This window comes from Ranitomeya variabilis, chromosome 8 (genome assembly GCF_051348905.1).
Source record: "Ranitomeya variabilis isolate aRanVar5 chromosome 8, aRanVar5.hap1, whole genome shotgun sequence".
NCBI classification, from domain to species: Eukaryota; Metazoa; Chordata; class Amphibia; order Anura; family Dendrobatidae; genus Ranitomeya; species Ranitomeya variabilis.
This window is the reverse complement of record NC_135239.1, coordinates 68,718,756-68,731,937: the sequence shown is the minus strand read 5'-3', so window position 1 is coordinate 68,731,937 and position 13,182 is coordinate 68,718,756. Positions and strand designations below refer to the sequence as shown.

Genomic DNA, 13,182 nt, shown 5'->3' with positions numbered 1-13,182 from the left:
GCATTCTGAATTCTGCTGGTTGTCATATGACAATTATTCTTTACCTATATCCTTTTCCTGTACAGTGTCTGGTGCACAGGCTACATTTTTTGGCAAGGAATTTTGAGAGAGATGTCAGCAATGAAGCAGAATGTAGCACTACATTATATTACAGGATGTAACTGCACCAGTTTAGCAAAAGTAACACTACTATAGCAATTCAGGTAAAGTACATGAGCAATCTGCCATCGCCGGCCAAATAAATTGGTGCATTCACCATGCCTAATGAGAGTACAACGGTGATGCCCCGGGAGCCTGGCCGGGGACTACGAGTGATGCCCCGGGAGCCTGGCCGGGGACTACGAGTGATGCCCCGGGAGCCTGGCCGGGGACTACGAGTGATGCCCCGGGAGCCGGGCCGGGATGATCTGCTCCTAGACCATGTGATCACTATTAGGATGTCACAGAAGCCAGCAGAAAACATGTCTTTCATCACAATAGGAAGTCAAAACAGTAGCATTTCTAAAGATTTTATTGTGTTAGAAAAAAAAAGGTGAGCCCACCCGATCCATAGAATAGTGGATAACTTGCTGATCGATGGAGGACTGATTGCTGGGATCCCTAGCAATCCCAAGAATGGGGACTTTGCAGCCAAGGCACCAGGTTCTACAGTGCCCTGTCTTGTATGCTCGACCTCAGCTCCTTTCATAGTCTGAGTCCTGGAAATTGCCTAAATGATTGCTATGATTTATACAATTAGCGAACACTCCATGGCAGCAGTCCTTGCACTAATCCTTCTGCATATGGTTCATCATGGAGGGCTGTAATGTATATTCGGAGCTACATACCGATGGATTAAACCAAGGGTTGACTTCCTTTTGGCTAGTTCTGTGTTACCCCTCTGTACCTCACATCTGCACAGTGTTGTTATTGGCCTTTTGTGCTTTCCCGCTATTGCATTCCTTTTACATTAGCAATCGATAGTAATAGAAAGTAGGAGGGGGGAACTGCTGTATATTCTAGAGCGGTTTACTAGCGCTGCCGGGGAGCTTACATGATCTTTGTAATGTCAACTCGTCTATGGCAAAGGTGCTGGAAAGTTCACAAGAGCTATGGTCTCTGACTTTATGCTTTTCTTCTGCTGTCCACAGTGATCTTTGCATTTTTATCCAACTTTCAGGGCCTCCTACTAATGGAATAACATTTCTATCTGTGAAATGTATAATTGTTGTGCGCTTAAATTCCATCTTATTAAATGGGTAAAATTGCAAAAGTGCAGATTAAAAACAAAAAAACATTGCAATTTGCCTCATATTAAAATTTCTCTGCTCTCAAGAAAAATGGCTTTTTATTTGTAATGTGCACTGCTCATTGCCTAGGTTACCGGCCACTTCTGCAGTCTTTTCTAGGCAAGGATTGCACGCTTTTGCATGCTCTCTGCATTGGTTTAGATCTTGCAGGTGGGCAGATTCGGTGCCTCTGCGCTCCTCTGGTGAGGCTGATCCCAAGCTGCTATGCTTGCAGTTTGGGAGAGTATTCAGCTTTGACCTGCAAGTGCGATCACGCCTCTGGCAAGCACTGTCAATCTTCAGGAGTATACCACCCCCTGGCAGGCAGGGAGGCAGAGGAGCTGTGTGCTCCTGAAGACGATACAACCCCTTTTAATGAAGTGTTTATTGCATGGGTGGAATGATATGGCAGACATGTCACAGTTACAGAACTGGCTAATAAACTGTGCTAATGACAGAAGCAATGCCGAGGGCAGAGTCTGCTGTAATATATAGCTCTGCTGAGTGTATAGACTGGTCTGCATTAGTTGAAATTAATTGAAATTTCTTATTGTTTTTACAAGTGTAAAGATACATACACCATCGATGACAGTTTCCCGAATCTGTGTATGGCTGACCGTTCCTTTTCCTGACTACTATTTTTTTTTTTTTTTCTTCTTGGAGGAAGGATTGGGCGTTTAAATTCAATCTTCGCTCTCCTCTTCTCCCTTGACATCCTCTGTAGAGACTTTGGAGGCCCCATACACATTATATGGTCGTCTGATCTCTCTGAAATGAGCAGCTTTGGCTGAGTTTTTTCCTTTTTTTTTTTTTTTCTATTAATACCTTTAAAGGGATTTTCTACTTTAACAAAAGTATTGCCCAAATGATTGCATAGTTGTAAAACAACAAACCCAGCATACTCTCCCTACCTGAGTGCAGCGCTGGCTCTCTGCTGTTGCTCTGTTCTGTATTTTAACAGCAGCTGTGACATTACAGCTCACATAAACCGCTGCAGCCAATCACTTTTGGGAAAATGGAAAATCCCTTTAATGCATAAGTGAATAAAAAAGTTGAGTAAAGCTCTCACTCCCTGGACAGAGGTGTATACTACAGTACTGACATTGCTTCTGATGTACAGTATAGGCATACAGTGACACATGTTGTCCAGACATCTGTATAGGAAAGTGCAGCTGACGATGCTTTCATATACAGTTTAAGTGTCCATCCTCTGAAAAAAAAAAAAAAAAATGCATTCCCAATTTCCCCACCACTCCTGTTCCATCACTGCCTAGGTTCCCCACTGGTCTCTGTACCTCCTGTTTGGGCCAGATGGACATTGGCTGTAGCAGATAAATCGTGGGTTATATAATTATGTATATATTACCTACCCAGCAGGTCCGGTCCCAATAGCGAAGTTCAGAATATGTCATGGGAGCTATGCTGGATGCAGGGTGAAAATGCCGTGTGAACGTAGCCTATATTTGGAAAGAATTTTTCAGTAGTGGCCTTGCGTATTCAATCCTAGAGCTGTATTCATCATTCTGCAGGCTTCAGAGCGGAGATTTCCTTGGATGTGGATTTGATCACAGCTGTTGTACACCCACAGTTTAATTGATCCATTCACACATCCATGTTAAAAATGGATCCATGTGTCCGATCTGTGAGACTCGCGTCTTCTGTTCTCATCCGTTTTGGGGATTATGTCCGGCCATTAAATTCCATGGTGAACAATTACGGTAAGCGCAGATGAAAACTGAAGATCTACTTTCAGAGTTCCCTCCGTATTTCATCTGCTTTTCACTGCTCCATTATTAAGAGTTAACGGATAAATGAAAGTTCAGACAATTTGTCTTCAATTTTAAAAAACTGATAAGAAAATAAAAAGATGCTTGAGAGAAGAGGGGTTCGTTTTAGGGCTTGTGCACACGATTGATTATTGGGTGACAGCGATCTGTGGTTTTCATGGATCGCTTTCGTACCCATGATATTCTATGGGACTTTGCACAGGGTTGATTTTGAATCAGAGACAGCGTTTGATTAAAATCGGGAATGCAAGCCTGTGGGTCCATAAAAAAAAAAAAAAAAATAGATCAGTGCTGTCCGGTTTTCCACAGAATGGGAGATGGAGAAAAAAAAGAAATCCGTGCCATCCGTGCCTCGTCTGTGTGCTATAGGTGTTTAACATTGAAAAACTTTGCAATTGATTTTTCTTAAACTATATCGGGAAACAAATGGATGGTGCTTTGATCTAAAACAGCGGTATTATACGGACGTGTGAATGGGACCTAAAGGCTGTATCTGAGTTTGACTACTTTGTTTAATATCCCCCTTGCTTTTCCGTTTTTCCTGTCGAAAGGGTGAACCCCGTTATTAGTAAATATGATCAATTTGAGGTGGGTGGTATTTGCTGTATGATTGAACTGACACAATGGTGCGGCTTCTTTTTGAAGCCCAAATCAGAGCAAAACTTACGAACATCTATTAAAGGGAATCAATCATGAGTTGTTGTGTGTTTTTTTTTTTTTTTTTTTTTTTTAAATCTGAGAGCAACCTGTAGGGGCAGAGGCCATGGTTCCAGCGATATCACTTAATAGGTTGTGTGTTGCTGTTTCAATACAGTCAGTGTTTATCAACAGGAGATTATCACTACAAGACTAGATGTTTCATGCCTCCTGGTCCAGCTGTAACAAGGATACCGGGAGGGGGATAGTTGTGGCCGGGTCACTTAAAAGCACAGTTCCGCGACCGAGTCCACTGAGCATACGGTCAGCGAGCACCTCCGGTCCCTAGTACATGTAAGATTTAAATGGTGCAGTTTTTCCCCACAGTTTACCTGTTCTTCTCCTTGGTCTCTGTAGTCCAGGCACTAAGAGTCCAGGGTCACCCCTGGGAATCAGACAGGGAAAACTTTAATTTAGTTGTTTTTAATAAAAAAAGATTATGGAACAAGGAAGGGTAATAGAAACAAGGCACAACATCATTTTCCTGTTCTTTCCCTGACACTATATCCATGGGCCATACCCACAATGTCCACGGTAGCCGGGATGTACAGTCCTCCAACCGCTGGTATCTGGGCGCCTGAGACCCCTTTAGCAGAGGCCCTTTTCCCAGTCCTGGGGGCCTGTGTTGTAAGTCCTTAGTCCAGGGCAACAGACCTCTCCCGTCCGGGGTGTCTGGCAGTGCCCTGTCTATTAGCACGTCTGCTCTGGTAGATGATCCGGGCAGAACTGAGGAAGTTGCAGCTTCCTCTCACCTCGTGGCTGCTAGCCCAGCCTCTCTACTGCCGCTGCTGGCCAGCCTACAAAATTATCTGTTGCTTGTCCCTAACTATATACATTTAAATAGGAACATGGAATTCAGGAACAGTTCTCATAACATTAATAACATCTCAATACAGTAACAGACATTATGCATTGCAAACACAGCACATTCATTACAGTGAAGTGTACGGGGGTCATATGGAGGAAGAAGAACATAACTGAGGGGACCTGCCACCCCCTTACACAACCACACCACCCACTATTGATTGGTTGATTTCTGTCAATATTCAGTGAACAGAAAGCTGCCAGTCAGTGATGTGAGTGGAGTTATACAGGGCTCAGTATTCTGAGCACTGCTACATCTGCAGGCAGGGAAAACAGTGTATAAAAATGACGACCGCAAGTCATGTGCCAAGGGTAGATATTTCCTTTTCGGGTTGCTTAACTATTGTGGGGTTTTTTTTAAATGAAAGAAAAAAAAAAAAAAAGCACAAAACTTGTCCATGAGATTTTCCTGGTATAAATGAGGATTGTGGACTGCTGCGGTGCTGCCAACTTTGTATTATCTTAGGCAGCCTTTCGGAGATTCTTGTCGCTGTAAGTGAATAGTGTTGCCTTAAACTACAAGAAAACGACCTCCATTGTTTTCATGAATATCTATGGAGGTTCTTATTTGTTCTGTTAAGGTTCACTGAACAACGCACCTTCTGTACCGAAACCTTAGTAGTGGAAGTTGATTTGTGCTCCATTGAGCCACTGAATGGAACTTCCCAAAGTTAACTCCTGGAAGATGTCTCTTCTTTCTCTGCAATGAAGCGAAGGTAGTTGGTATTCTGGAAATGGTGGCTGTGAATATTCTATAGATCTATTGTAGTCACCTGCCTTTTTCATGACGGCGGTAGAGAATGATATACAGAATATTATCTAATACCGAACCATAGTTGGTTAGTATAAAACGAATCCATTAGGGGGTGATCAGATTGGTTTCTTGTGAGTCTGGCCTCAAATGTGATATTTTCATGTACAAGCCGTCTTACTAGGACTGTATACCTACATTAGTAATTGTCTTATTGTACCAGGTTAATCGGGCTTTTTTTTTTTTTTTAAGAACCTGTTCTTACTGCAACTCTTTAACAACAACTACATTGATTGTCCGCCTAAAGGTGTAGCAGAGCCGAATTCATCATAGTTCATGTTCCCACTGTTTGCCATGTGTATTTTTGCACAATTACTGCTTTTATTTTTTTAAAATCATTTTTCAAAGTTAAAGGGTTATTCCCATCTTAATAGATGGATGTTGTCAGAGAAGGCTTGTAAAAAAAAAAAAAAAAAAAAAGTTCATTTTTGCAACTTACTGCTTATTAAAATTGACACAGTCTTAAGATATTAGCACTTTACTTTTGTTTATAGCGCGTTGTCTAGGAGACCGACCACCGCTGCTGTCTGGAATGTAAGCACCTCACTCAAGCTGGCCGGGATTAGGAGGGAACGGTGCGCTCCAGCGATCCAAGCTGGCTTCAAGACAGTGGTTGCAAAAAATGTTTTCTATTGAACTTGGAAGCACTGAGCATGTTGTATAGCAGTGGTGGTCCGTCTTCTAGGAAACAAGCTGCAAAGAAGTGGTAAATAGTGATAAGGGAACGTGCTCGGATAAGGTGTTATCTGAGCATGCTCTGGTGCTGAGTGTCTTCAGCGTTTTTGAATAATATGTTCGAATCCCCGCGGCTGCATGTCTCACAAACAGTCCCTGCATGTGTTGCACCTGTCGAATAGCCGTGAAACATGCAGCCGCGGGGACTCGAACATATTATTCGAGCACGCAGAAGACACTCAGTTAGCGTCCCGGCACATTTGCTCATCTCTAGTGGTCATATCTCCAGTATTGCTGAACAATTTAACCCCTTTCCGACATCGGGCGTAATAGTACTCCCTCTCCAGCAGACCTCTATGGTGGTCATTGCCAGATTGCTATGAGCGCTTCCTGGTGATTGGCACTCACAGCAAGTGAGCATTTCCTGCTACATGCAGGCGATCTGATCATCGCCTGTATGTAGCAGAGGCGATCGAAGTAGTGCAGCTTCTAGCCTCCCATGGAGACTATTGAAGCATGTTAAAAAATAATGTTTTTAGAAATATAAAAAAAATAAATATATAAAAGTTCAAATCACCCCCCCCCTTTCCACCACATTCAAAATAAACAATAAAAAAAAAAATTAAACCTACACATATTTGGTATCGCATATTTGGTATCAATAAAAAAAACAATTAACCTGATCGCTAGACGGTGTAACGAGAAAAAAATTCAAATGTCAGAATTTAAGTTTTTTTTGGTCGCTGCTACATTGCAATTAAATGCAATAACGGGCGATCAAAAAACCATATCTACACCAAAATATCAATAAAAACGTCAGCTTGGCGCACAAGAAATAAGCCCTCTCCCAGCCCTAGATCACAAAAAATGGAGACGTTACAGGTCTCGGAAAATGGCACTTTTTTTTTTTTAACCATTGGATTATTTTTTTTTCACCACTTGAATAAAAAAGAACCTAGACATGTGTGGTGTCTTTAAACTCGTAATGACCTGTAGAATCAGAATGGCGGGTCAGTTTCACCATTTAGTGAACATGGTAAAAAATTAAATAAAATGTGGAATTGCACTTTTTTTGCACTTGGATTTTTTTTTCTGTTTTCCAGTACAGGATATGTGAAAACCAATGGTGTCGTTCAAAAGTACAACTTGTCCCGCAAAAAACAAGCCCTCACATGGCCATACTGACTGAAAAAAAAAAAAAAAAAAAGTAATGGCTCTGGGAAGTAGGGGAGCAAAAAAAAAAAGAAAATGCATAAGCGATAATACCTCTGGTCGTTAAGGGGTTAATGAGCTGTAGTTTCTTGTTTTTTTAAAACAGCATCTCACAATTCCAATTCATGAAAATTGGAATACCCGTCTATTGCTAGGTTCTCATTCTCCTCTGGCTTTCCGTTTTTCTGCGTCCTTAGACAGAAAAGCCTCCTCTGATGTCCTCCATCTTCCGTCACTCTCGTTCTCGCTCTTTGTCACTGGCCATTTTTACTCTAATGGGGTCTGTTTGGTTTGTTTTTGGGGAGAGGTAAGGTTAATTTTTACATCTAGCAACACAAATCTAGACTTAAATCCTATTATGACAGTGTAGATGTGGTCCTCGAGGCTTAATGTGTTACATCAGAATGAGTTACCGTTCACATGGGATGGGATTTTCACCGCAGGTTTCACCTCACTACATTGAAGGGTGACAGCCACAGTAAAAAATTTGCAACAGAAATGGACTAAATGTTGCAATTTTATTTTCTATAACAATCCTCTACATGTAGATTTGTTAGATATAATTTTTACTTCTGTACTTATTCATCTGAGGATTGTCCCTGTACAAATCTACATGGAAAATCTACAACATTTTCATATTTTAACAGTAAAAATTTGGAATTTTGTTTTGCATATTGTTGGTCCTGTACGTTTGGCCCCAAATCTGATCACCTTTTCTTGGTACACTTTGCAGGAAACACGCTCTGAACTGCCACAGAATGAAACCTGCCCTCTTCAATGTGCTTTGTGAAATCAAAGAAAAGACAGGTAAGGGTTGACTACTGCGCTCTACGGATAGCCGAGAATTCGGGGGTCAGATATTTGACCAAAGACGTTTGGATATAGGAGAGAGCCTGGATTTCCAAGGGGAACTGGAATAATATTAACCTTATGAAGTACTCGCGTGTTCCCAGCGTGAGATGTTAGATTTTACATTGTTGAATGAGGTCCTCTAAAATGTACCTCCTGCCTTGTCGAAAAGATCGGTCTGCTGCACCGTCCTTCACATCGCTTTACACCGCAGCTCTACTTGTCACTTTTGTCTTTTGCATACAACGATTATATCCAATTGTGGTAAAAGAATATCATCAGATAACAGCCACGCTGACGCTGCATTCATGCCAGAAATTCCTCCGTGTGAACACTGTATAAGACCGTATATAGGATCAAGTCCAATTTTATTGGGAAGGGTTTTCTGCTATTTCTGTTAAGAGCCACAACCCCATTTTTGGTTCTAAGGTCACAGATCCACAAAAAGCTTTCATAAGTCCATATCTATAGTCACAGCCAAAATTGATGGCACCCCTGAAATTGTTCCAGAAAGTGAAGTATTTCCCCCAGACAATTATTGCAATTTTACATGTTTTGTCATACACGTGTTTATTGTCGTGTATTGTATTGTACGTGTTTATTACACGTGTTTGTGTGTGTTAGAACAGCACAAAAAAAAGACAAATTAGACATACCGTATTTTTTTACAAAACCTCCAAAAATGGCCCTAACAAAATTGTTGGCACTTTTCCAAAATTGTGGGTAAACGACTTTGTTTCAAGCATGCGATGCTCATTCAAACTCACCTGTAGCAAGTAACAGGTTTGGGCAATTTGAAAATCACAACTGAAACCTGATAAAAAGGGAGAAATTGACTCAATCTTTGCAAAAGCATGGCGAACAGAGCGAAAAGAACTGTCTGAGGACTTGAGAACCAAAATTGAGAAAGACCAACAATCTCAAGGTTACAAGTCCATCCCTAGAGATCCTGATGTTGGAATTTTTATTTATTTTTTGGGGTGAAATTTATGTACATTTTCCTTTTTTATTCTGTACTAATACGCGCAAGTGAAATAAACATGTCTGTAACAAAATGCGTACTTACAAACATTTTCTGTGGGAAATGCTTCATTTTCTGGAACAGTTTCAAGGATGCCAACACTTTTGGCCAAGACTATGAATCCTTTAGGCTATGTGCACACTTTGCGGATTCTGCTGCGGATTTTTCCGCAGCGGATTTGATGAAATCCGCAGTGCAAAAAGTACTGCGGATTTATCGCGTTTTTTTGTGCGGTTTCCACTGCGGTTTTAGACACCTGCGGGTTTTTAACATGGAGCAGGTGCCAAACCGCTGCGGATTCCGCACAAAGAATTGACATGCTGCGGAATGAAAACCGCTGCGTTTCCGCGCGTTTTTTTCCGCAGCATGTGCACAGCGTTTTTTTGTTTTCCATAGGTTAACATTGTACTGTACACCACATGGAAAACTGCTGCGGATCCGCAGCGTCCAAAAACGCTGCGGATTCGCAGCAAAAACCGCAAAGTGTGCACATAGCCTTAGGCCTCGTGTATATTGCTGAATTATGACCTATGTATTTAATGGATTGGATCCCTTTGTTTTGGGATCGATTTAGGAAGCTCTTCCCATAGCGAGCTTTCCTGATCTTATATTGAGGCAGCTGACTCTCGGTAAGGGTTGGGGGATTCTGGAATTCCACTTTTCGACTGCTGTTCTGACTTGCCTTATTTAGTGCATTCCTGCTTATAGTTGTACTCTCCCTTTTTCGCTTGGATTATCCGATTATCCTTGTATTCTCAAGGCTTCAGTTGACATCTCTATTAATTATCATTGTTACAGTATGTAGTTGTCTATACATATCTGGTACTAAATCCTAGCTGTGCCGCTGCCTGTACGCAGTTTCGTAGAATACTTTTATGTTATGCTTCGTGCTAATACTTAAGCTGATTTTTTTTTTTTTTTTTGCCTTCCATTAAACAATTTGCAGACCCCTCCCAGCTCTAGTAGTCTTCCATTATCTCCCCCACCATTCAGAACTGTGATATTCTACCTGGGTGCGGAATGAATGCCAACATACTTGCAAAGGTTATTTATGGTGGGTTATCTCAGTGTGTAGGGTATGAGTTCTGATGATTTACTTGTATGTTCTTGCCCTGTTTAACCCCCAGCTGGTAGGTCACATTGGGTCCCAAGTGTCAAATCTTCCCCCCACCTCTAGTTAATCCTTGTCACATCCTTTAAGTACACAGTTCCTGGATTCTTGTTATGATAACCCAGTCGGTGTCAGCAGGTCATGGTAATCTAATGCCAATAAGTTGTCTACTCATTCTGGTCTGACCCATGATGACTTATGTCCAATGAATATTTGCATTAGTGATCTGAGCATTTATCAAAGTTTCTTAACTTTTTTTTTGGTTACTGTACCCTCATCTATTGTTGCCTAAGTTACAAGAGTAGCCAAGATGGGCTTTTCTTTAGCTAAATAGAGAGTCAGGCCCTGTTCACTTCTGCCATACGTGAGTAATGTATTCTTAGGGCTCTTGAGTTAGAGGATGGCCAAAAGTGTCTTATTGGCCTTTATCTGACTGGTATTCATGATTGAAAAAAAATAATTGCATATACTTTTATTATTATTGGGCTTACTGGAATGAAAATGTTGTTTTTTATTTTGTTTTTTTTTTTGTCAATGTACTAATGAAGTTTATATTTGACTGTGTGGTTACTGTACGGCATCTGTAAAAATTTAGAACATTGAGGTTCCCAATAATTTTTGATGTGGCTCTCTAGCTAAAGGTCGGGGACCCCTACTGTAGACTATAACTGATTCTGTTTAATGACTACGTCATGAAGTTGATCACCAACCAATCCCAGATCGGCCTACTGGTGAAGGATTCCCACGTGAGACGGCCATTATACATGCTGCCTAATGCATACGTCAGGAGCTGCTAACGGAACTTGTTAAATGTGGGCCAAAAACAGTGTAAATCCAGCCTGACATGTGGATTAAAGAAAAAAGTGTATTCCCCTCTGAGAATTATCGGAAGATCCAGCAGGTCAATCAGTAGTGGTCGGTGAGCGGAGACGTCCACTGCTTGCCTCAGTAAAAATGCTTCAATAATATCTGTGGTCGCTCTGGCCTCTGCAATGTATGCTTCCTTCCGTCCCATTTATTTCCACGCTTTTGAAATTAAAATAGCGTGTTTTTTATTTTTGAGACCTACTAGTTCTGCTCTACAGTGGGTAAGCTCCGGATTGTACAGAAGTATATGGAGATTTGGTACCAATAATAGTGTTATGCTCGGTCCTCTAGAAGCATTGGTTGTAAGAGCAAATCTATCCATACATACAAAGTCTGAATGTAAATGGCAAGGAACCTACAAGACGGAAGAAGATTACGGAACCGGGCATATGAATTATGAATGATCCGCGCTAGGCTTCTAGTTGGAGGCACATACAGATCCCTGCTATTTCTTTTAACAGCCTTTATTACTTTACCCGTCTCACCCCATTGTTTATCCATTCTTTTCTACTCCTCTATACTTATTTTTCTTTTCCTAGCGCCTCATGTCGGTTTTCCTCCCACATTAGACTTCTCCTATAATGCCTATCCCTCTGCTTCTCCCCATCCATCCTCTCCCCCAGTGATTGCTAATAGTACGGCCATCAGACCATTCACGTCAGGCATGAATTAGTGTGTGACAGGCAGCTTGCAGGAAATGTTACCTGTTCCTCTGCATTCCAGGCTCTTGATTTGCCTCCAGCGTGGTTAACCCTTTTTTGTCAGAACATTAAGCGCTAATGACTAGTGCGAGTGTAATATGCTGGAATGCGTGCTTTAATATAAATGTAAATCTGAGCTACGCAACATGGTAATATGGTAAATTTGCTGAAGAGTACTAAATCACACATGCCTTACATTGAAGAAGAAAAAATGCATGACTGCAGAATGTGTAATATCTGCTCCGCAGCATATGTGAGGGCCTTGTATCCACACTGATGCTGGTATGTAGATGTGCCCGGCTTGTGATTTCCCATTGTGCATGGTGTATTATAGCGTATACACATGCATGGTAGTGGGTGAGGTGGAGATGCAGTTGTATCACAGTGTAGAGTAGACCAATATGTATGTGGTTCCTTGTTGGTCTGTACTATTTAGGGTAATTGTACCTTTCATGGCCATGTTTAGATATTCTTGGACTCTTATTGCAGTTGTATAAGCAATTATCCATTCCATACACATAAGACCTCAAGTCGTTCAAACTAGGAGAGATCAGCGGGACTGGCCAATAGTCTATTGCGTAGTGGGCCTCCCGACCAGTGGAGCAACTAGAGTCCTTCCTGGTATAATGTCTCCCATCCGGAGTCCTTTCAAATAATGATGTCCCCCATCCTGGACCCCTTTCGGTTTAATGTCCCGACTGGTATATAGTCCCCCATCTTGTGTCGCTTCCAGTAATAATGTTCCCCTTTCCATTCCAACACAACCCCTTCCCTGGCAGTAGCCGGCGCAGGAGGCAGCAGCTGACTTCAGTTGGGAGAGATACTTGTAGGCTGAACGATTTTTCGTCCTTCGGTTATCTAATGTGCACGAGGGTCTTTACACCATTATAGGGAATCTTCTTTGCAAGGTAGAATCATGCAGCCATTGAGATCTTATTTTTTATTTTATATGGATTGGTTTCAACTGGTCCAGTGAACATCTCTAGTCACAAGTTTGAGAATAAAACACTATGTTAGTCATTAGTGAATAACGTAGATATCTTGTTGCTTTAGAGATGATGGTCACAGTGCTGTTGATCCCTTACTGTTAGGCTGGACGCACACAAAGTGATCGTTCTCTTCAGACCTCGGTGTAGGAGGCTTTAAGGCTGCACCTCCTCTGCGGATCAATGTGCTGCTACTCACTGCAGTATGTCATTGGTAATTTTAGTAAAATAATGCAAACGCATTTTTAATTGTGTGGTGGTGAGACACAACATTTATAGAGCCTGAGAAACCAGATGCATCAGCTTCCATGAAACAGTAGATTTGAGAAGCAGG

The 13,182-nt window shown here is 41.6% G+C and overlaps 1 protein-coding gene across 6 annotated transcripts in view; it reads left to right on the top strand.

The window, feature by feature from the left end:
• Positions 1-13,182, top strand: part of PBX1 (PBX homeobox 1) — a 147,136-nt gene that overhangs the window by 23,386 nt on the left and 110,568 nt on the right. For all 6 annotated transcript variants that reach the window (XM_077276171.1, XM_077276169.1, XM_077276167.1 and 3 more), the window contains one exon: positions 8,047-8,120. In XM_077276171.1, the coding sequence (XP_077132286.1) occupies positions 8,047-8,120 (74 nt within the window). The remainder of the gene's footprint in view (positions 1-8,046; positions 8,121-13,182) is intronic.